Source organism: Phoca vitulina, unplaced genomic scaffold (assembly GCF_004348235.1).
Source record: "Phoca vitulina isolate PV1807 unplaced genomic scaffold, GSC_HSeal_1.0 scaffold71, whole genome shotgun sequence".
In the NCBI taxonomy this organism is placed as follows: Eukaryota; Metazoa; Chordata; class Mammalia; order Carnivora; family Phocidae; genus Phoca; species Phoca vitulina.
In genome coordinates, this window is record NW_022589774.1 from 12,349,056 (window position 1) to 12,373,584 (window position 24,529).

General features: G+C 37.7%; 1 protein-coding gene across 1 annotated transcript in view; it reads left to right on the forward strand.

The window, feature by feature from the left end:
• HMCN1 (hemicentin 1) overlaps positions 1 to 24,529 on the forward strand; it is a 487,946-nt gene that overhangs the window by 145,523 nt on the left and 317,894 nt on the right. The window contains exons 3-4 of the mRNA XM_032393157.1: positions 98 to 256; positions 1,756 to 1,878. Coding sequence (XP_032249048.1) covers positions 98 to 256; positions 1,756 to 1,878 — 282 coding nt within the window. The remainder of the gene's footprint in view (positions 1 to 97; positions 257 to 1,755; positions 1,879 to 24,529) is intronic.

Below are 24,529 nucleotides of genomic sequence, written 5' to 3' on the forward strand. Positions count from 1 at the left end.
AGTTCTAGAGCTTCTAAAGCAACTTGTCATAACTAAAATATTCCTTTCTTTTCTGTTGATGAAATAATTGCATTCTTTTTTCTCTGCTCCTCAACAGGGTGGTGGTGATTGTCCAGAAATGAGTATTGGAGCTATAAAAATTGCCTTGGAAATTTCTCTTCCTGGCTCTTTCATCTATGTTTTCACTGATGCACGGTCCAAGGATTATCAGCTCACTCATGAGGTGCTCCAGCTTATCCAACAGAAACAGTCACAAGTGAGTAGGAATCAGCCCCCAGATTTTCTATCTGAATACAGCTGGAAGGAATTTAGGCATACCTTGGAGATATTGTGGGTGCAGTTCTGACCACCACAATAAAGCAGATATCACACTAAAATCAAATGAATTTTTTGGCTTCCCAGTGTACATACAAGTTATATTTATACTATACTGTACTCTCTTAAGGGTGAAGTATTATCATGTCTTACAAAACCAATATATACACCTTACTTAAAAAATACTTTATTGCTAAACAATGCTAACCATCATCTGAGCTTTCAGCAAGTCATTCTCACTGATCACAAATCACCATAGCAAATATACGGATAATGAAAAAGTTTGAAATATTGCAGAAATTACCAGAATGTGACACAGAGACATGAAGTGAGCAAATACTGTTGGAAAAATGGTGCTGATAGGGCGCCTGGGTGGCTCAGTTGGTTAAGCAACTGCCTTCGGCTCAGGTCATGATCCCAGGGTCCTGGGATCGAGTCCCACATCGGGCTCCCTGCTCTGCGGGGAGCCTGCTTCTCCCTCTCCCACTCCCCCTGCTTGTGTTCCCTCTCTCGCTATGTCTCTCTCTGTCAAATAAATAAATAAAATCTTAAAAAAAAAAAAGTGGTGCTGATAGATTTGCTCAATGCAGGGTTGCCACAAACCTCTAATTTATAAAGAACACAGTATCTGTGAAGCACAATAAAGCAAAGTGCTATAAAACAAGGTATACCTATATGGCATGTGAGAGGTTGCCTCTCTTCTTTAACTACACTTTGTGTAGCAAATGTCAATAATTACAACTATTGATCTATATATATGTATTCCAATATGTATGTGACATTTAATTTAAACATATTAAATTTATATGTAATATTTGTACATATTAATACCTTATTTTTTAATACAGAGAGAAAATGGGGATTAATGAAGGTTCTTCTTACCATCTTATCTTTTTAACTGACAAAAACATAGACCTATGTCTCAAATGTCACCTCCAATGTGGAATCTTGTTTGAGTCAGAGTTATTTATTGTATCAGTTAGCTATTGCTATATACTAAACAGTTCTACCTCTCAATGGCTTAAAACTATAAGCATTTATTTCTCACATATTTACAGGGCTCTGTTGATCTAGGTGAGACTTGCTCACTTGTGTGTCTGGGGAGAGTTTGAGTTTGACTTATCTAGGCTGATCTCTAGGGTGACTTGGCTCTGCCTTACAGGCTTCTTACCCTTTTTTGAGACCAGTAGGCTAGTTTAGACATGTTCTTTTCAAAATCTTTTGCAAAGTGCATGGATATAGGGAGAAATATATATATATATATGATGTATGTAGGGTATTATATACATTTATAAATGTATATGTGTATGTATATTATATATGTATGATGTATATATTCCACTTTACTAGTAGCATATTAACATGTAATAGGTACTCAATAAATACATATTGATTTCTGAAAACCCTTTAAATTGTCTTCTTTTTTTAAAAAAATCGTAGGTGGTATTTGTGCTCACTGGAGATTGTGATGACAGGGGCCATATTGGATATAAAGTCTATGAAGAAATTGCTTCTACAAGTTCTGGCCAAGTGTTCCACCTGGACAAAAAACAAGTTAATGAGGTCAGTTTGATAATGTGGGTCTACTTTATTACTAACTACCTTACTAAGGTATTAGTTAGGCCAACCTAATTGTGACAGATTTGATTTCAAAAACAGTTTGCAAAGAGGTTTTGTTTTTTTGTTTTTTTTTTTCCCTAGTCCACAGGTCAATAAAGGCATTAAAGCAATGTGGGGAAGCATAGATTTATATAGTATTAGTTTATTAGTTTCTGGATTATATTATTCTATACTGACATGTTATTTAGATTTAAGCATAAATGTACTTAAAATTCATTCAGTGGGAATTGGAAATTTTTGTAGTTCTTGTTGTTTAGGAAGGTCAATTTGTATTTCTTTTTTTTTTTAATTTTATTTTATTATGTTAGTCACCATACAATACATCATTAGTTTTTTTTTTCTTTAAAGATTTTATTTATTTATTTATTTATTTGAGATAGAGAGAGAGAGAGAGAGAGAGAGAAACAGCATGAGAGGGGAGAGGTTCAGAGGGAGAAGCAGGCTCCCCGCCGAGCCGGGAGCCCGATGAGGAACTCGATCCTAGGACTCTGGGATCATGACCTGAGCCGAAGGCAGTTGCTCAACCAACTGAGCCACCCAGGCGCCCACATCATTAGTTTTTGATGTAGTGATCCACGATTCATTGTATTTCTGATGCACAACTTTTGGATAACTGGTAACACAAGGTGTGATGGTTCACTGAAGTAGAATATGAAAAGGTTATTGAGCAAAATTCTAATGACATTTGATATCTAAGATTAAAAGTAAAAAGCTGTGGGTGCCTGGGTGGCTCAGTCAGTTAAGCGTCTGCCTTTGGCTCAGGTCATGATGGGATCAAGTCCCACATCGGGCTCCCTGCTCGTGGGGAGTCTGCTTCTCTCTCTGCCCTTCCTCCCACTAGTTCTCTTAATCAATCTCTCTCTCTCTTTCTCTCTCAAATAAATAAATAATCTTTAAAAAAAATAAAAGTAAAAACTGTAAGTAAGTAACTATATAGTTAACTAAAAACTTTTATGGTAATAAAATCAATAACTTATATACTAAGAAAATATTGATATTTTCTAAAACAGTGTTTGAGACATGTCTGCCACAATTCTTTCTCCTTTTTGGTACTTTTATTTAGCTTAAGTAGAATTTAGCTTAAGTAGAATTTAGCTTAAGTAGACTAGGACTAGAGAGAAGCATTCCTGAAATTGTCCATTTTTAGAAATTGGAGTTCAATGCCAGCAGGAATGAGCTTTAATTTAGCTGTCAATTATGGCAATTCCAACCCCTTCACCATTTGGTTCAAGAAAGGTCATCTTTGGGCCACTGAGACTCAAGAGGAATTTAGCTAGGGGCAACTTGGAAGAATGCTCTTCTAGGTATTATCCTGTATTGATGTGAATCCCAGACCCGATGCAGCCATCTTCATACAGTTCTGAGGAGTAAATAAATATAAGGGGAATTTGGATTAAGTCAACACTCAAATCCCATCCTACTGCTAAGCCTCCAGAATTAAGGAAATGATGTTTTTCCCTACACCAATTAGAGTTGAGCATTTAGTTACCTAAAGATAAATGCATCCTATCTGATAAGAATTCCTTTGTGACATGGTTTTTGTTAGCTCCAGTTTCCTAATTTGTAAAATGGGGATAATAGAATTATCCATTTTGGAAAGTCTTTAGAAGATTAAATGAGATAATGCATGTAAAATGTTTCAAGCGAGGTCTGGTACAGGGTAAGTGCCCAATAAATGTTAACTAGTATTTTTATAATCGTCATTATGTTGTTATTTTGCTTTCAAAGTGGAGAAATTGTGCCACTATGTTTGTTAGAAACCAGATGGCTAGCTGTTTCTAGGAAATAAATTTACTCAAATGGGAAAAGGATGGAGAGATGATTTTCTTGTTTCCTGTGTGAGAAAGGATATTTTAAGGGGTTACTGGAAACAGTATAAGCCAATGTTTCTCTTAAAGAAAGCCATGATGGTGGAAGATTTTATTAACAGAAACCAGAATGACAGTGTTAAAATTGGATTTGCAAAATTTTTAGCATATAGTTTAGCCATTTCTCTTTTCTCATTGCTCAAAATTCTCCTATTATATAAACATTATAAACTCTAGGAAAAATAGATGCTATAGTGAGAGCTACACTCTTAACAGAGATGAGAACTGCAGGGAAGCCACACATGAGCTGAGTCCTTTCATTTTACTCAAGAGTGATTTTTCATCTATTTCTAAAGGTAATTGCATCTTATCCTCTTAACCTAGTTCATCAGTTTCCCAGTGGGGTATATTTTGTATCAGTTCTCTCTTGAGATAACTTGAGGTTTCCTCTTTCTTCCCGCTTTTTAAAAAAATAATAATTGAGTATCTTTCATCTTTATTTAACATAAAAGAAACCAAAGTGAAGAAATTATTTGGCTGGGCATCAGTGGTCTATAAATCATTGTATGGTATTACATTTTGGAAACACAAGTTATGACACATCTCAAGGATGTACTTAAACAATTCACCTTTGAAGTTGGAAAAGGAACTAAAAGCCTTACTCCTCCATTTCTTTGTAAACTGAGTTATTGTTAATGGGTCTAGTTAATGCTTCCTTAGGTATAAGAAAAATCCAACTTTGAAATATCAAAGTTACCCACAGATGTTGTATTTTTGCATCAAAGAAGCTAACACAAAAGATGCATTGTTAATTGGATAATTTACTTGTTCTGAGTTTCCACATTCTTTCTCCCTACCTCTCCCAACTCATGTCTTCAAACATTCCCCTTCCATCTCCTCTGTTCCCCCCCAAAAAAACTTTCTACCTGGATATCCTAGCCCTATGGATTGGTGTTATTCCCCACTTGTAAGTAATGCTGCATAGTGGACTGTATTATATCAGAAGGAAGTTTTATTAAATAAAGGAATAATTGTCAAATAATTTTTTTAAAGGAGCTAAATGATGATATTTAGAAGTCTCTCAAAAATCTTTTTTAAAAAATTTTATTTATTTATTTGACTCAGAGAGAGAGAGAGAGAGTGCACAAGCATGGGGAGTGGCAGGCAGAGGGAGAGGGAGATGCAGACCCCCGGAGAGCAGGGGAGCCCGATGCGCAGGACTCGATCCCAGGACCCTGGGATCATGACCTGAGCCAAAGGCAGTTGCTTAGCCAACTGAGCCACCCAGGCGCCCTCTCAATAAATCTTAATGACTGTCTTATCATGTAACTTGCAAGTCTGTGGTGTAGGATGTTTTAATGCCAGTGTTCCTTATGAACACTTAGTGCTTTCTTTGGGAGCGGTCTCTGTGTTGCTCTGTTTGGCACAGGCACATTCTGTTCTACCCTCGTTCTGTATTAAACATGGAAGGCTCCCACAATTCTTTCCTTCTCTCAGCAATCACCCTGTGATTAAGAAAATAATACTAGTATCAACTTAGAATGATCGAGTGCTTGATATGGCCATTCGACAAGACTTTAATTTGGGGGCACCTGAGTATCTCAGTCGGTTAAGCGACTGCCTTTGGCTCAGGTCATGGTCCCAGGGTTCTGGGATCGAGCCCTGTGTTGGGCTCCCTGCTCAGCGGGGAGTCTGCTTCTCCCTGTCCTTCTGCCTGCCACTCCCTTGCTTGTGCTCACTCTTTCTCTCTCTCTCAAATAAATAAGTAAAATCTTTAAAAAAAAAAGACTTTAATTTTATTTCATTTAATCCTTACCATAGCCTGTAAGGAAGACAGCATGATCATAAGCCCCATTTCACAGATTAGGGAACTGAAGCATAGGGAGGCAGAGCATCTTGCTCGAGGTTAAATTGCTGCTAAGTGTTTAAATTTAGGCGACATATTCAGTCTTTCTCCTGAGATAATCCTCTTAGCCACCGTAAGTCCCTGCCTGTGATTTCCACTTCTGTTTTCATCAGAGGATGGATTTTTTTTTTTTAAATTTAAGTAAAATTAGCATACAATGTTATATTAGTTTCAGGTTACAACATAGTGATTTGACAATTCTGTGCATTATTCAGTGCTCACCACGATGAGTGTAGTTATCATCTATAACCATGCAATATTATTACAGTATTATTGACTATATTCTCTATGCTGTGCTTTTCTTCTCTGTGACTTATTTATTTTATACCTGGAAGTTTGAACCTCTTAATTCCCTTTATTTTACCCATTCCCTCCACCCACCTCCCATCTGGCAACTATCAGTTTGTTCTCTGTGTTTAAGAGTCTGGTTTTGTTTGTTTGTTCATTTGTTTTGTTTTTTTAGATTCTATATATAAGTGAAATCATATGGTATTTGTTTTTCTCTGACTTACTTCACTTAGTATTATACCCTCAAGATCCATCCATGTTGTTGCAAATGACAAGATCTCATTCTTTTTTTATGGCTGGGAAAATATATATGTATATTTTATACATATAAAAAATATATAATATATATATATGATAGACACCTGGGTTGTTTCTATATCTTGGCTATTGTAAATAATGTTGCAATAAACATAGGGGTACATATATTTTTTGAGTTAGTGTTTTTATTTTCTTTAGGTCCAGTAGTGGGATTACTGGATCATATGGTATTTCTGTTTTTAATTTTTTGAGGAACCTCCATACTGGTTTCCATAGTGGCTGCACCAGTTTGCATTCCCACCAACAGTGTAGGAGGGTTCTTTTTTCTTCACATCTTTCCCAACACTTGTTATTTCTTGTCTTTTGGGTACTAGCCATTCTGACTGGTATGAAGTGATAACTCACTGTGGTTTTGATTTGCTTTTCCCTGATTAGTGATGTTGAGACTTTTTTTATGTACCCCTTGGCCATCTGTATATCTTCTTTGGAAAATTTTCTATTCTGGTCCTCTGCCCATTCTTTAATTAGGTTATTTATTGTTTTAGTGTTAAGTCATATAAGTTCTTTATATATTTTGGATATTAACCCCTTAAGGGGTTGTAATTTTGTCAGGAAAGTTAGAAATTTCAGCCTCCTTAATTTGTTCAATGAATATTCGCTGTATTTGATGCCAGTCACCACACTAATCAGTGGGGACAGCAAAGGCCAACAAGATCCTGTCCCTGTCTTCACGGAGCCTAGAGGTAGGAGAGGGGGTATAATGACAGTATAAGGTCATAGTAGCTTAATGAAGGCAACCCCAGCAACTCAAACAGTCAGAGACTTCACTCAAGGAGGACCATGGAGCTCATTGGAGACCAGAGCACACCCCGTGTTCCTCAGGATCCTAACTGCTGCCATGGCTGGTGAGAGTAGACAGGGGGTGTCTAATGCCAGACTCTCTGAGTCTGAACACAGTTCTACCACTCACTAGATTCATGACCCGGGGTAAGTTATTTACCTCCTCTCTGCTTTAGTTTCTTCATTGATAAGACAGGATAAATAATAGCACAAACCACAGAAGATTGAGCAAATTGGGAAGTTTCAGTAGTACTACTAGCACATAATAAGACTTTAAAAAATATTACCTGTTTGTTTTTTTAATGTATATTTTTTCAAGTAACAAAACTGCAGATCCCATTTCCCCCTGCCCTTTCTATCTCTTAGCAATAGACTTGGGCATTTGATGTAAATTTACTATCCTTGGGGCACCTGGGTGGCACCTGGGTTAGGCCTCTGACTCTTGGTTTTGCTCAGGTCATGATCTCAGGGTCATGAGATTGAGCCCCCTGTTGGGCTCTAAACTGGATGTGGAGCCTGTTTGGGATTTTCACTCTCCCCCTGCCCCTCCTCTCTTTCTTTCTCTCTAAAATATATACACATAAATCTTTTTTAAAAAATAAATTTACTGCCCTCTACTTTATCAGGGGCTGAAAAGACACTGAAATACCTTTTTCTTTCTTTGAATAAGTGGCAGAGAGGTGAAAGTCCAGGACATTAGGAACCTTGGGTCCAAACCCTCCTCCCTCCTGGGCAAAACTGTCCCAACACCTGCTAAAGTCTGCATGCTCTGGGATCTTATTATCAATTTTCTTACAACATCAAGGGAAGAGGGGAGGTCATCCCAGAATTTTTACTCTAAGGAATAATACAAGAATGATGCCATCTGTTATAGAGGCAGGGTGTCAGCAGTCATCTGGGCAGAAAATGGTTAGATAACTCACTCAACAGGGGCAAAGAGAGTTTAATGAATTACAGTTTAGCAAGATGTGGGCAGGGCTAAGGGCAGCCAACAGAGGATGCTGAAGCACCAAGAGTCCAGCAACAATGGAAGAGAGAGCTTGGGCCAACACCCAGGGAGACCAAGGGTGAGGGCTCATGAGTAGTGATGGCATGTGGTAGGCAAATTGCAGCCCTGGAGGGATGGAGCCAGAGGAACAAATATCCATCCCCACTTTCTTCATCCCTTTCAATTCCTGATGGTTTTCATTTCCAGGTGCCTTTTAATTTTCCTCAATCTAACTGGAAGCTGAGAGACCAAGGAGCCCTATTGAAGTAGTTCATAAAGGTCAGTGTCCCAGGGCACAGAGCCTAACGGACAAGGGTAGAGAATGGATCTGGAGGGGCAAAATGAAACTATCCAGCACAAGCAGTATTGTGTGGTAGGTAGTCAAGGCTCTAGGCTCTAGGAACATGGCTGATATCCCAGCCATGCAACCTTGACAAATTACCTGGTTTTTCTGTCTCTGTTTCCTCATCTGTAAAATGGAAAGAGTGATAGTTACCTCAGATGGCTGTTGTGTTTAGAACATATCAATAAGTATTAACTGCTAATATTTTTATTTACTGATACATGTTAGTCAAAATAGTCCATCAGCCTCTTTTAGAATTTTCCCTAAAACAAAGAAATAGATATTAAGGGTCTATCTGTGACAAGATGGCCAAAGGCAGTATACTATAGTGGGAAATTCTGGGGCTTTAGAAATAGGGAGACCAGGGTTTGAATGACCTGTCTGTCTTTAGCTTTATGTAGCTTTATATAAGTTCTCTGAGACTGTTTCTTCATGTGAAATCAGGCACATTAATTACTTCACAGGACTGTCATGAGGTTTAAATAAAATAAGGAATACCTATAGTATGCTGAATAGAGACCCAGGAGAATAGAAATTACCCAGCCTGAAGGTTCTTAGGAGAGGAATGGCTCCTTTGCCAAAGAGGACACCTGTAGTTTTCCTTTGATTGTAGGTCCTGGGTGTACCCTTACCCTACAGAGTGCTCAGAAGGACAGAGGTATTTTGGTGAGCCCCAATTAATAAATGTCTGAAGGAGAATGGACTCAGGACTATTGTTGACTTTTGTATGATTCTCAGACTTTTACAATTTCCTTATATTTGTCATTTTTCTTATCTTCACATCACAATAAAATGTTAAAAGGTAAAGGGTTTAACTGCTTATTTTGTGAATATACTAACGTCAATACTAATCTTAATAATATAGGTAGCCTTACAGAATGCTTATTATGTTCCAGGTGCTAGGCTGAGTGCATTTCTCTAAGCCTCACAGGCCTATGGGCAATAGAAATTTTTTAAACAATAAGTTAAGTATGTATTTTTTGTTTTAACTAAACAAATGGAAACGTAAAGTACACATGGCTTCATTTAACCATATTAGTGACCAATAAAGCAGTACTACAACTACGATAATAAGCACTCTATGCAAAGACCCAAAGAGAAAAAATTCTGTTCTCCTGCCAGTCATTCTAGAGTCAAATTGTGTAATTGCAGTTATAGAGAGGAGACAAAAGCAGACAGTATCCTTGGGTGACACTAGGTGACACTTTTTCCCTGCAGAGAAAAAGAAGGGAGGTGATTTGGGTCTGAGAAGCATCCTAGAGTTGAGAAATAGTCAAGTTCCAGAAGTTCTTCTGGAGGAAAACAGAACACACAATCCTTCTTCTGTCTGTAACAGTAATTGAGACTCTAAGATAAAGAAAACACCTTTATTTTTTTTCCACTAAGGAATTTCCAGTGAGAAGTAGGAGTCGAACTCACTAGATGGCTTCAGTAGAAGTAGGTAAAGCCCAGGAAAATGAAGTGACAGTTTATTTAAATTTTGTTGAGGCATAATTGGCATAGAATACACTGAACATGTTTAAAGCATACCCATCTGATAAGTTATGACATCTGTAATCATCACCACAGTCAAGGTAAGAACATATCTGTCACCCTCAAACGTTTTCTTGTATCTCTTGTCACTCCATCCTGCCCCTACTGTACCACCCATCCCTAGGCAACCACTGATCTTTTTATCACTATAGATTAGTTTGCATTTTAAAAAATATTATATAAATGAAATCATACGGTATGTACCTCTTTTTGGTCTGGCTTATGCACTCAGAATAATTATTTTAAGGTTTGTCTATATTTTATTTTATTTTTAATTTATTTTTAAAGATTTTATTTATTTATTTGAGAGAGAGCGAGCACATGAATTGGGGGAGGGGCATAGGAGGAGGGACAAGCAGACTTCCCCGCTCAGCGGGGAGCCCAATGCAGGGCTCAATCCCAGGACCCCAGGATCATGACCTGAACCAAAGGCAGATGCGCAACTGACTGAGCCACCCAGGCGCCCCAAGATTTACCTATATTTTAGTATTCAACAGTTCATTCTTGTTATTGCTGGGTAGTATTCTAATGTATGGATATAGCAAAGTTTGTTTATTCATTCACCTGGTAGTGGACATTTATATTGTTTCTAGCATTTGGCTATTACAAATAAAGCTGCTATAAATGTTCATGTACAAGTCTTTGCAAGGACATATGCTTTCATTTCTTTTGTATAAATTCCAAAGGGGAATGATTGGATCAGATAATAGTATGTGAAGTAACAGTCTTACACCCAATCCATAAAAAATTCTAACATCCTGGCAACAAAGAGCCTCATAGATGAGAGGTTACTGGATATATTTCTCTTGCTAGTTTTATACTTATTTTCACTGGTTAATACTGATATTAGAAAGATTATAAACTTTGCTGGAGTGTGAAATCAGCAAAGCCCTTTCCTGCTGCTTTGGCCAAAGACCCCTTGTGACTAGAATTCAGACAAAGAGCTTTGTATATACAAGCTCAGTGATGAGACTCTGAAACCCAGGGTTTTGAACAATGAATACTCTGGAATGAAGTATCTGCCATTTTGTTTTTTCATCTTCTGAGTTTCACTCCAGACATTATTTCAAAAACATAACCTTAGTGCTGACCTTGAAAATAAGTAGAAACGGGTGTTTCCTCTGAAATTTGAAAATGTATCAGAGACAAATATAACATTCTAGAAAGCTACAGGAAATGTTTGAAAACAATGCATAAATGTTTCCACTTATTCGTTCTTTGAATTCACCTAATTAAATGTTGAAAATGAAGTGGAGAACTCAGAGCTCAAACTTTAAAAAATGTGAAGTCTTTACATCCACAAACACATGAAAAATGAAATATTTATCTTAGTTCTAGTAGAATGCTTTCTTTCTTTATTATGCTAAGATTGACATGTTATCCTCATGAATGTGTGCTGGCAACTCTAATATTCCAGTCACATAGTTTACCGTATCACTCACACCTGGCAGTCACTAATTAGATCACTGAAATGGTGAAATGAAACCATGTGTATTTTTTGTTTAGAATAAATAAAACAGAACATAATTTATTGTTTAAAAATTATTTATCGCTCATAGACCTCTGAGCATTGAACAATATTTTAAAATGTCATTTACAGTGTGGATAGTGTGTAATATTCTTGGCAAGTGGAGGAAAAAAGATCACTCTTCTCAATAGCATCTTATTTAGGCAGAAATTACCAAGAGTCAAGCAGAGCCCTCCTGTCGTGTGAAAAAGTGGGGAATGGGAAGTGGGGAATGTTTTGTTTAAAAGGATAAGCCTGTAAAAAATGAGAATGGCCATCTTCCATTTCATGGTCTCATGTATTGGCTTGGGAACCTATTTGAAGGACTAATTACTAACTGTGGCAGTATATTCTATGAAGGCAGTGGGAGTCACATCTATAAAACAAAACTCATTGTCTGTGTAGGTTTCAATGTGAGAGTGTTGTCCCACAGTCCTTCATAAGATAATCGTAATATTTGACCCCTGGTATCACTTGTCTATAAAATTTAGGAAACAGAATGGATATCACTTACTAAACCTTCTCCCTAAAATACCAAAAAGGAGAAAGAGGTTTATATAAATGCCTGAAAGAATATTTCTGAAAAGTAAATAAAGAAATGTTATTTAAGGGCAAATGGTAGCCATTAAGTTTCATGCATTAAATAGAACCAGAACAACAGAAAAAGAAATAAACCTGTTTTCTTAGCTAACTCTATTTTGATTAGAAGTTGAAAAAAGTTGATTTTGACTATGAGATGTCAGCTTTAATGGATTCAGTCAATTACAAAAGTCTTAATTATCAAACCATTATAATGTCAATCTCAAAGTCTTTGAAAAATTTATTCAAATCCACACTGGCTTGAAATATGATTTATTTGAGCCATTTCAAGGGCTTGGTCTTTATTTTTGCTGGAGTTATGGTAGAAATTAAAGATCTGAATTGAAAGGAAAATGACCCAGGTGTTTGATATTTAAAACTGAAACAACTTCGTAGTCACTGAAGTCACTGATCGTAATCTCTTTAATAGTTCACCTGTTGCGATCCACAAAGGAGCACAAAAGAATGAAGAACATCTGCAGTGTTGAAGCAAATAAAATTCTATTGAATTATTTTCACAGAGCCTCAACAATTTGGATATTTCCTTTCATATTTTATCAATTTAAATTTTAAAGTTTTCTTTTAAAACTTTTTATTTAGAGAAGACATGTGTCTATGGTGAAATAAGCATGCCTTCTTCTCTCTCTCTCTCTACACACACACAACACACGCGCGTGCACACACACACACACACACACGCCGGAGTATATTTGATTTTCTAGGAATTCAGAAAGAACAAGAGAACTAACACATTTAAGATGTTATATACCTGTTGTTTCAAACAATATTGTATTTTGTAAAGATTTTGTTTTATTTTATTTTTTTAAAGATTTTATTTATTTATTTGACAGAGACACAGCGAGAGAGGGAATACAAGCAGGCAGTGGGAGAGGGAGAACAGGCCTCCTGCTGAGCAGGGAGCCCGATGTGGGGCTCAATCCCAGGACCCTTGGATCATGACCTGAGCCGAAGGCAGATGCTTAATGACTGAGCCACCCAAGTGCCCCAAGATTTTAAATCATTAAGAAAGCAATTCTATTTCACTACCTAATTTAGAAATTATTAAAGACATATATAACAAGAATATTTGGTTTGTAAAAATCAAGTGAGATCATGTGTCCAAAGCATTTTTAAAGGACCTAATTTTGAATCGTGGGAAGAAGAATTTTGGAATCATAGTTTCTTCTTTCCCCAAAGACTTCTAAACATCTAGGCTAACTGGTCTAGCCAACCAAGAGGTTTGTGTACCCAGACGACCAAATGTAGTCTTTTGTCTATCACAGAAGGGGGAAATATAAAAAGGTCTGACTACTACATCTTTTCTCCAGATCAAGAGGTCCTTACTAGTATTTTCATTTAATTATGATAATCTGGTTCAAGGTTAATTGGCTGTTGTTAATTTCTAGACATAGAAGAGCTTATATAATTTTAAAATTTTCTTTTCTCAATTGCCTATCCAGGAATTCTATATAATTACTATTATTCTGAAAGAAAAAGTCATAATTTTTGTACTAAACACAGTAGATTCATATTATTTTAATGTTGCAAGAATGTACCTGCTTAATACCTTTGACAAAAATACTTATAACAATTAAAAGTGGCTTAATACCTTTGGAGAACACATATGATTTGCTTTTTGAAAAGCAGTATCATATGACCTCACTGATATGAGGAATTCTTAATCTCAGGAAACAAACTGAGGGTTGCTGGAGTGGTGGGGGGTGGGAGGGATGGGGTGGCTGGGTGATAGACATTGGGGAGGGTATGTGCTATGGTGAGCGCTGTGAATTGTGTAAGACTGTTGAATCACAGACCTTTACCTCTGAAACAAATAATACATTATATGTTAAAAAAAAAAAAAAAAGATAGCAGGAAGGGAAGAATGAAGGGGGGGAAATCAGAGGGGGGAGATGAACCATGAGAGACTATGGACTCTGAGAAACAAACTGAGGGTTCTAGAGGGGAAGGGGTAGGGGGATGGGTTAGTCTGGTGATGGGTATTAAAGAGAGCATGTACTGCATGGAGCACTGGGTGTTATATGCAAACAATGAATCATGGAACACTACATCAAAAACTAATGATGTAGGGGGAGGAGCAAGATGGCGGAGGAGTAGGAGACCTGGATTTTGTCTGGTCCCAGGAATTCAGCTAAATAGGTATCAAACCATTCTGAACACCTATGAACTCAACAGGAGATCAAAGAAAAGAATAGCAACAACTCTCTGAACAGAAAAGCGACCACTTTCTGGAAGGTAGGACGTGCGGGGAAGTGAATCTGAGGCGATATTCGGGAGGATAGATGGCGGGGGAGGGGTCCTCCATTGGCCGCTTCTGGCAAGTGATAGAGCCACGGAGCACAAAATCGGAACTTTTAGGAGTCGGCTCCGCTAAGGGACGTCGCTCCAGTGGCTAAGCGGGGGGTGGAACACTCGCTAGGACAGTGTGGTCTCAGGACCCTCGGGGTCACAGAAAGACTGGGGGTGCCTGAGTGCGGCAGAGCTCCCAGGTATCGGAGTGGGGAAGCCGGCTGCAGAGATGGAGCCGAGGAGTGGGCTCTCAGCTCGGGGTTGCCATAAACCATGATCCGTGGCACAGTCGGGCCACTTCTGCCTCCAAGAAGTGGCAGGCCTGGGGAGACTCCCCTTCCTCCCCCGGGAGGAGCGGCACGGGAGCGCACCACAGGGATCTGCTGGGTTTGGAGACTCCACACGGGGTCGTGTGCCAGAGATAGAAATGCTCGGTCACAGGCCGGGTGAGCATGGAGCGCGGCCAGAGACCAGGGAGACGGGAGTGATTGACTGCTTTACTCTGGGGGCACACTGAGGAGTGAGGCCCCGAGTTCTCTGATCCTCCGGGGCGGAGATTGGGAGGACGCCATTTTCACTCTTGTCCTCCAAAGCTGTATGGAAAGCTTGCAGGGAACAAAAGCTCCCAAGCAAACCCAAGCAGATTACTTAGCCTGGACCCAGCAAGGGCGGGGCAATTCCGCCTCCGGCAAAGACATTTGGGAACCAAGGCAACAGGACTCTCCCCAAGAAGATCAGCAAGAACAGCTAGCCAAGACCAAGTTTACCGATCAATGAGAACGGCAGAACTCCAGCGCTAGGGGAATACTGCACATAGAATTCATGCCTTTTTTACCATGATTCTTTAGTCTTTCAAAGTTAATTTTTTTTTACTGTCTTTTTTTTTTTTTTTGAATTTTTCTTTTTCCCTTTTTCAACCAACCTTATCAATCCTTTTTTTAAAAAACATTTTTTATTTTTCATTTTTAGAGTCATATTCTATCCCTTCATAGTAGTTACCCTTATTTTTGGCATATATAAGTTGTTCTGTCTTTAAAATTTTGAGATACAGTTTCTTCTAACAGATCAAAATATACCCTAAATCTCTAGTGTATGGCTTTGTTCTAGTCTCCTGCCTGATCACATTCTCTCCCTTTTTTTCTTTCCTTTTTTTTTTTACCCTCTTCTTTCTTTTTTCAACCAACTTATCAATTCCTTTTATAAAATCTTTTATAATTTTCATCTTTACACTCATATTCCATCACTTCATCGTATTAACCCTTATTTTTGTATATATATAAGTTTTTCTTTCTTTAAAATTTAGGGAGGCACTTTCTTCTAACAGACCAAAATACGCCCAAAATCTAGTGTGTGGCACTGATCTATGCACCAGCCTGATCATATTTGATCATATTCTGTTTTGTTTTGTTTTGTTCTGTTTTTGTTTGTTTATATCTTTTTCTTTTTTTTTTTTCTTTTTTCTTTCTTTCCCCCTGGTTTCAGGTCTTTTCTGATTTGTTTAGTGTATATTTTCTGGTGACGTTGTTACCCTGTTAGCATTTTGTTCTCTCATTCATCTGTTCTCCTCTGGACAAAATGACAAGATGGAAAAAATCACCTCAACAAAAAGAACAAGAGGCAGTACCGACTGCCAGGGACCTAATCAATACGGACATTAGTAAGATGTCGGACCTAGAGTTCAGAATGACGATTTTAAAGATACTAGCTGGGCTTGAAAAAAGCATGGAAGTTATTAGAGAAACCCTTTCTGGAGAAATAAAAGAACTAAAATCTAACCAAGTCACAATTAAAAAGGCTATTAATGACGTGCAATAAAAAATGGAGGCTCTAACTGCTAGGATAAATGAGGCAGAAGAGGGAATTAGTGATATAGAAGACCAAATGATGGAAAATAAAGAAGCTGAGAAAAAGAGAGATAAAAAACTACTGGATCAGGAGGGCAGAATTCGAGAGATAAGTGATACCATAAGACAAAACACATTATAATAATTGGGATCCCAGAAGAAGAAGAAGAAAGAGAGAGAGGGGTAGAAGGTATATTGGAGCAAATTATAGCAGAGAACTTCCCTAATTTGGGGAAGGAAACTGGCATCAAAATCCAGGGGGCAGAGAACCCCTCTCAAAGTCAATAAAAATAGGTCAACACCCCAACATCTAACAGTAAAACTTACAAGTCTCAGAGACAAAGAGAAAATCCTGAAAGCAGCTCGGGAGAAGAGATATGTAACCTACAATGGTAGAAACATTATATTGGCAACAGACCTATCCACAGAGACCTGGCAGGCCAGAAAGGACTGGCATGATATATTCAGAGCACTAAAGGAGAAAAATATGCAGCCAAGAATACTATATCCAGCTAGGCTGTCACTGAAAATAGAAGGAGAGATAAAAAGCTTCCAGGACAAACAAAAACTAAAGGAATATGCAAACACGAAACCAGCCCTACAAGAAATATTGAAAGGGGTCCTCTAAGCAAAGAGAGAGCCTAAAAGTAACATAGACCAGAAAGGAACACAGACAATATACAGTAACAGTCACCTTACAGGCAATACAATGGCACTAAATTCCTATCTTTCAATAGTTACCCTGAATGTAAATGGGCTAAATGCCCCAATCAAAAGACACAAGGTATCAGATTGGATAAAAAAAACAAGACCCATCGATATGCTGTCTGCAAGAGACTCATTTTAGACCCAAAGACACCCCCAGATTGAAAGTGAGGGGGTGGAAAACCACTTACCATGCTAATGGACACCAAAAGAAAGCTGGGGTGGCAATCCTTATATCAGACAAATTAGATTTTAAACTAGACTCTTATAAGAGATGAGGAAGTCCACTATATCGTACTTAAAGGGTCTATCCAACAAGATGATCTAACAATTGTAAATATCTATGCCCCTAACGTGGAAGTGGCCAATTATATGAGGCAATTAATAACAAAAGCAAAGAAACACATTGACAACAATACAAGAATAGTGGGGGACTTTAACATCCCCCTCACTGAAATGGACAGATCATCTAAGCAAAAGATCAACAAGGAAATAAAGACTTTAAATGACACACTGGACCAAATGGACTTCACAGACATATTCAGAACATTCCATCCCAAAACAACGGAATACACATTCTTCTCTAGTGCCCATGGAACATTCTCCAGAATAGATCACATCCTAGGTCACAAATCAGGTCTCAACCAGTACCAAAAGATTGGGATCATTCCCTGCATATTTTCAGACCACAGTGCTTTGAAACTGGAACTCAGTCACAAGAGGAAAGTTGGAATGAACTCAAATACATGGAGGCTAAAAGAGCATCCTACTAAAGAAGGAATAGTCAACCAGGAAATTAAAGAAGAATTAAAAAAATTCATGGAAACCAATGAAAATGAACACACAACTGTTCAAAATCTTTGGGATGCAGCAAAGGCAGTCCTAAGAGAAAAGTATATAGCAATACAAGCCTTTCTCAAGGAACAGGAGAGGTCTCAAATACACAACCTAACCCTACACCTAAAGGAGCTAGAGAAAAAACAGCAAATCAAGCCTAAACCCAGCAGGAGAAGAGAAATAAGAAAGATCAGAGCAGAAATCAATGAAATAGAAACCAAAAGAACAGTAGAACAGATCAAAGAAACTAGGAGCTGGTTCTTTGAAAGAATTAACAAGATTGATAAGCCCTGGCCAGACTTATCAAAAAGAAAAGAGAAATGACCCAAATCAACAAAATCATGAATGAAAGGAGAGATCACAACCAACACCAAAGAAATACGAACAATTATAAGAACATATTATGAGCAACTCTATGCCAGCAAATTAGATAATCTGGAAGAAATGGATGTATTCCTAGAGATGTATCAACTACTAAAAATGAACCAGGAAGAAATAAAAACCTGAACAGACCTATAACCACTAAGGAAATTGAAGCAGTCATCAAAAATCTCCCAAAAAACAAAAGCCCAGGGCCAGATGGCTTCCCAGGGCAATTCTACCAAACATTGAAAGAAGAATTAATACCTATTCTTCTGAAACTGTTCCAAAAAATAGAAATGGAATGAAAACTTCCAAACTCGTTTTATGAGGCCACCATTACCTTGGTCCCCAAACCAGACAAAGACCCCATCAACAAGGAGAATTACAGACCAATATCCCTGATGAACATGGATGCAAAAATTCTCACCAAGATACTAGCCAATAGGATCCAACAGTACATTAAAAGGATTATTCACCACGACCAAGTGGTTATCCCTGGGATGCAAGGTTGGTTCAACATCCACAAATCAATCAACGTGATACAATGCATTAACAAAAGAAAGAACAAGAATCATATGATTCTCTCAATAGATGCAGAAAAAGCATTTGACAAAGTACAGCATCCTTTCTTGATCAAAACTCTTCAGAGTATAGGGATAGAGGGTACATACCTCAATATCATAAAAACCATCTATGATAAACCTACAGCGAATATCATTCTCAATGCGGAAAAACTGAGAGCTTTCCCCCTAAGGTCAGGAACGTGGCAGGGATGTCCACTATCACCACTGCTATTCAACATAGTATTGGAAGTCCTAGCCACAGCAGTCAGACAACAAAAAGAAATAAAAGGCATCCGAATCGGCAAAGAAGAAGTCAAACTCTCACTCTTTGCAGATGATATGATACTTTATGTGGAAAACCCAAGATTCCACCCCGAAACTGCTAGAACTCATACAGGAATTCAGTCAAGTGGCAGGATATAAAATCAATGCAGAGAAATCAATGGCATTCCTATACACCAACAACAAGACAGAAGAAAGAGAAATTAAGGAGTCGATCCCATTTACAATTGCACCCAAAACCATAAGATACCTAGGAATAAATCTAACCAAAGAGGCAAAGGATCTGTACTCAGAAAACTATAGAATACTCATGAAAGAAATTGAGGAGGACACAAAGAAATGGAAAAACGTTCCATGCTCATGGATTGGAAGAACAAATATTGTGAAGATGTCAATGCTACCTAGAGCAATCTACACATTCAATGCAATCCCTATCAAAATACCATCCACTTTTTTCAAAGAAATGGAACAAATAATCCTAAAATTTGTATGGAACTAGAAAAGACCCCAAATAGCCAGAGGAATGTTGAAAAAGAATAGCAAAGCTGGCGGCATCACAATTCCGGACTTCAAGCTCTATTACAAAGCTGTCATCATTAAGACAGTATGGTACTGGCACTAAGACACATAGATCAATGGAACAGAATAGAGAGCCCAGAAATGGACCCTCAACTCTATGGTCAACTAATCTTTGACAAAGCAGGAAAGAATGTCCAATGGAAAAAAGACAGTCTCTTCAACAAATGGTGTTGGGAAAATTGGACAGCCACATGCAGAAGAATGAAACTGGACCATTTCCTTACACCACACACAAAAATAGACTCCAAATGTTTGAAAGACCTAAACGTGAGACAGGAGTCCATCAAAATCCTAAAGGAGAACACAGGCAGCAACCTCTTCGACCTCAGCCGCAGCAACTTCTTCCTAGAAACATTGCCAAAGGCAAGGGAAGCAAGGGCAAGAATGAACTATTGGGACTTCATCAAGATAAAAAGCTTTTGCACAGCAAAAGAAATAGTCAACAAAACCAAAAGACAACCGACAGAATGGGAGAAGATATTTGCAAATGACATATCAGATAAAGGGTTAGTATCTAAAATCTATAAAGAACTTACCAAACTCAACACCCAAAGAACAAATGATCCAATCAAGAAATGGGCAGAAGACATGAACAGACATTTTTCCAAAGAAGACATCCAAATGACCAACAGACACATGAAAAAGTGCTCAACATCACTCGGCATCAGGGAAATCCAAATCAAAACCTCAATGAGATGTCACCTCACACCAGTCAGAATGGCTAAAATTAACAAGTCAGGAAACGACAGATGTTGGTGGGGTTGCGGAGAAAGGGGAACCCTCCTACACTGTTGATGGGAATGCAAGCTGGTGCAGCCACTCCGGAAAACAGTATGGAGGTTCCTCAAAAAGTTGAAAATACAGCTACCAGATGACACAGCAATTGCACTACTGGGTATTTACCCCAAAGATATTAATGTAGTGATCCGAAGGGGTATGTGCACCCTGATGTTTAAGCAGCAATGTCCACAATAGCCAAACTATGGAAAGAGCCAAGATGTCCATCAACAGATGAATGGATAAAGAAGATGTGGTATATACATACAATGGAATATTATGCAGCCATCGAAAGGGATGAGATCTTGCCATTTGCAACGATGTGGATGGAACTGGAGGGTATTATGCTGAGCGAAATAAGTCAATCAGAGAAAGATATGTATCATATGACCTCACTGATATGAGGAATTCCTAATCTCAGGAAACAAACTGAGGGTTGCTGGAGTGTTGGTGGATGGGAAGGATGGGGTGGCTGGGTGATAGACACTGGGGAGGGTATGTGCTATGGTGCACGCTGTGAATTGTGCAGGACTGTTGAATCACAGATCTGTACCTCTGAATCTAATAATACAATATATGTTAAAAAAAAAAAAAAAAGAAGAAGAAGATAGCAGGAGGGGAAGAATGAAGGGGGGGAATCGGAGGGGGAGATGAACCATGAGATAGGATGGACTCTGAAAAACAAACTGAGGGTTCTAGAGGGGAGGGGGGGTGGGAGGATGGGTTAGCCTTGTGATGGGTATTAAAGAGGGCACGTTCTGCATGGAGCACTGGGTGTTATATGCAAACAATGATGGAACACTACATCAAAAACTAATGATGTAATGTATGGTGATTAACATAACAACAAAAAATAAAAAAATACTAATGTTGTAATGTGTGGTCATTAACATAACATAATAATACTAATAATAAAAAGAAAAGCAGTTTAAGGGATTTCATATACAAAGAATGAAGAAAACTCAAGACCTTATTTTCGATATTTCTGTATAATACAAATCAACAGAGAACTTTGAAAACAGTAGGCATATCTAATGAAGTCGTAAGCAGTTCCATGAAGATATTAGGTTGTAAATGCCAAATACATGTCATGATTTATCCTTATTTGTACTTGGTAAAAACATTCATTAGGGACAGCCTAACTTTTGCTTTTTATTCTGCAGTAGCAAAGAGGAGATGGAAGAGTTAAGAGTCAAAGTAAGGGAAGTTTCATTTAAGAAATTTATGACCTAGGGTAAATACATGGAAATGAGTGTCCATGCTTCCTATATTTTCCAGGTTTCTTTAGACATTCCTAAAATTAACCAACTGTAATACGGTGATAAATGGAAAATCTTTTGAGAGATGGTATGAGCTACTTTTGAGAGCTCCCTTGTAACATTTTGGTCATGATTTGGCTTTGTGACAAAAATTACAAATGGCTTTTCTCTTTCTTGCTAAAGGCCCCAGGGAAAAAAGTGCCTTGAGGTCATTTACCATATAATTTAAACAGTTTGGGTGTAAGTGAATGAATAAAGAAAACCTGGAGAAAAAAATCTTTCCAAATTCTTAATTATAATTTTAAATAGGCACAAATAATGTATTTACATAAAAATATTGTTAGGTTATTTTATCACCTTTTTAAATTACGAACTTCGAAAAAAAGACACATGGTAGGGTTAAATCATTTAAAATTTGGAAATTAGTTTCTGTGAATAGGAAGAAAGTTCAGGAATTAGTGAACCCGTTTATGAAAAGTTGGCCATTGTTCATTCAAATAATATTTACTAAATTAATAAATTAACTCAATAATATGATAATAAAGTTTAAATAATAAATTAATAAAAGCAAATAAAATTAGTATTGCAAATGATGTTTATTAAAATTATGTATCTGGCAAGATATTTATTTACATATATATGCATATTCTAGAAAAAAATGAAAGGTCATACCCAAATATGTTGATGGCAATCATTGAATAGTATAATTCTAGGTAATTTTAATATTTTTTTGTTTTATGTCCTTTATTTTTAAAATAATGAGTATGTATTATTTTTTTTTTTTTTTTTAAAGATTTTTTTATTTATTTATTTGAGAGAGAGAGAATGAGAGGGAGAGAGCACATAAGAAGGGGGAGGGTCAGAGGGCGAAGCAGACTCCCTGCCGAGCAGGGAGCCCGATGTGGGACTCGATCCAGGGACTCCAGGATCATGACCTGAGCCGAAGGCAGTCGCTTAACCAACTGAGCCACCCAGGCGCCCGAGTATGTATTATTTTTAAAATAAAGGAAGAGTGAAGGCATTTTCACTAAAAAAAGAAAATTTCATTTGTTTTGTTTCTTAAATTCCACATATGAGTGAAATCATACGGTATTTGTCTTTCTCTGACTGACTTATTTTCTTAGCATAATCTTTTCTAGCTCCATCCATGTTGCTGCAAATGGCAAGATTTCATTGTTTTTTATGGCTGAGTAATATTCCGTTGTATATATTTATCATATCTTCTTTATCCATTCATCAGTCAGTGGTCACTTGGGCTGTTTCCATAATTTGGCTATTGTAGATAATGCTGTTATAAACAAACGAGCTAAGTGGGAAAAGAAAAAGAGAAAGGCAAATCAAGAAACAGACTCTTAAGTAAGGAGAACAATTGATGGTCTTTTCTTCCTTTCTCTGCTTGGATCCTTTTCTCAATTCACTGGGATCTCTAATTTAATGTTTTTTTCTCCTGATAGCATTATTTAAATAACATTCCTCATTCTCTGTTCTATTTCCCATTATCCTACTTCATTTCTGATAACATTTCTCTCTGCCTAATATTATATTACATAGCTGTTGTATGCACATAATACACACATAATATGTACTCAATTAATAGTTATTAAATAAATGTTTGAATGAATCTCACTGATTTTCTTTTTACTCTGTGCAGATAATGTCCAAATCTCCAGTCCAGACTGCCTCCCCAGCTTTTGTTCTATATTACAGCTCTCCTTAGTCATCTTAACCTTACTACATGGCCCATTTTAAGTCAGAATGTTCATCTTTAGAGTTACCCTTTTCTCTTGATGTTACCACCTTTGTTGCAGTCACCTCAGTTTAAATGGCCTGAGTCAGTCGTCTTTAACACTTTCCCTTCTTTTGCTGTTCACATTCAGTTGGCTATTAAAATATTTTCCATTCTATTTTCATACTAGCCTCTCAGCCAACCTATCCTTTCCTCACCTAATGTCTCATTTAGTCTTTGGCCATATGGCATTTTTACTTGTCTCTCCACCATTCTCTCATTTATTTATGTCTTTGTTTGTTGCTTTACTCACTCATTTATTCATTCAACAAACATTATTGAGGCCTACTACTATGTATTAGGCTTTAAGGATTCAATATTGAGCAAAAATAGATAAGGAGCATGTTTTCATGATGCAGAAGGGTTGTAGAGGGAGCAACTGAGTAAGGACTGGAGGACTTGGAGTTTGTGGTAAGAAAATGAGATGTCCAGAGCAGACCTAGTTGATGGCAAGTTCCATAATGTGGCCATGGAAGGTTGTGACTGAAATGAAGCAATTATTAGGATTACAGGAGGTGAGAAGGTCAGGGTATTCAGAGGTTGGCAAATTGGATTAGTTGTCTGTGTGCAGGTGGAAATCACTGAGGAGACAATGAAAGTTGGGATGGAGAGAAACATAGTGGCCTGGGGACCATACATAATCTTTAGTAAATAAGGAACAGCAGCAACATAGCAAAAAAGATGGATGCTACAAATCTCAATGGAGCAGGGTTTTATTCAGGGTGGGGCAAGCAGTAGTGAGGAAAGGGAGGGCTGTCCCCCGTCCAATATCTAAGATATATGGGGTCAGGAGAATGGGCAGCTTTCATTAAAGAGAGTTGTTGAAGAGACTAGCCCACATGAGAGACATATTTCCTTTGAGGCTAGGAAGTACCTTGAATTTTTGGTGAAGACTGGGAGTAAGGGAGTCCAACAACAGAATGAAGATTTTAGAAATCACAGTGAAGAACTTTGGGCTAGAAAGATCAGTAAAAAATTAGGTTAATGGAGAGAAAGCACAGAACAGAATGGAGAAGAAAGTACAAAAAAGAGATTGATAGTTGCAGGTACTTTCATCCTAGAGGATCATCCTAGTGTTTAATGTAGTTGTGAGTCATGATGAGTTCAGTTATAATGTACTTTTCTTAGTTTCTCTGGTGCATAGTGTTTTCTCCTCTGAGACTTTGGATTGGCTGTTCCTTCCTCCCAGAAAACTTTCCAGACTCTGCACCAGTAACCAACCACCAACCCTCATCTTCATTT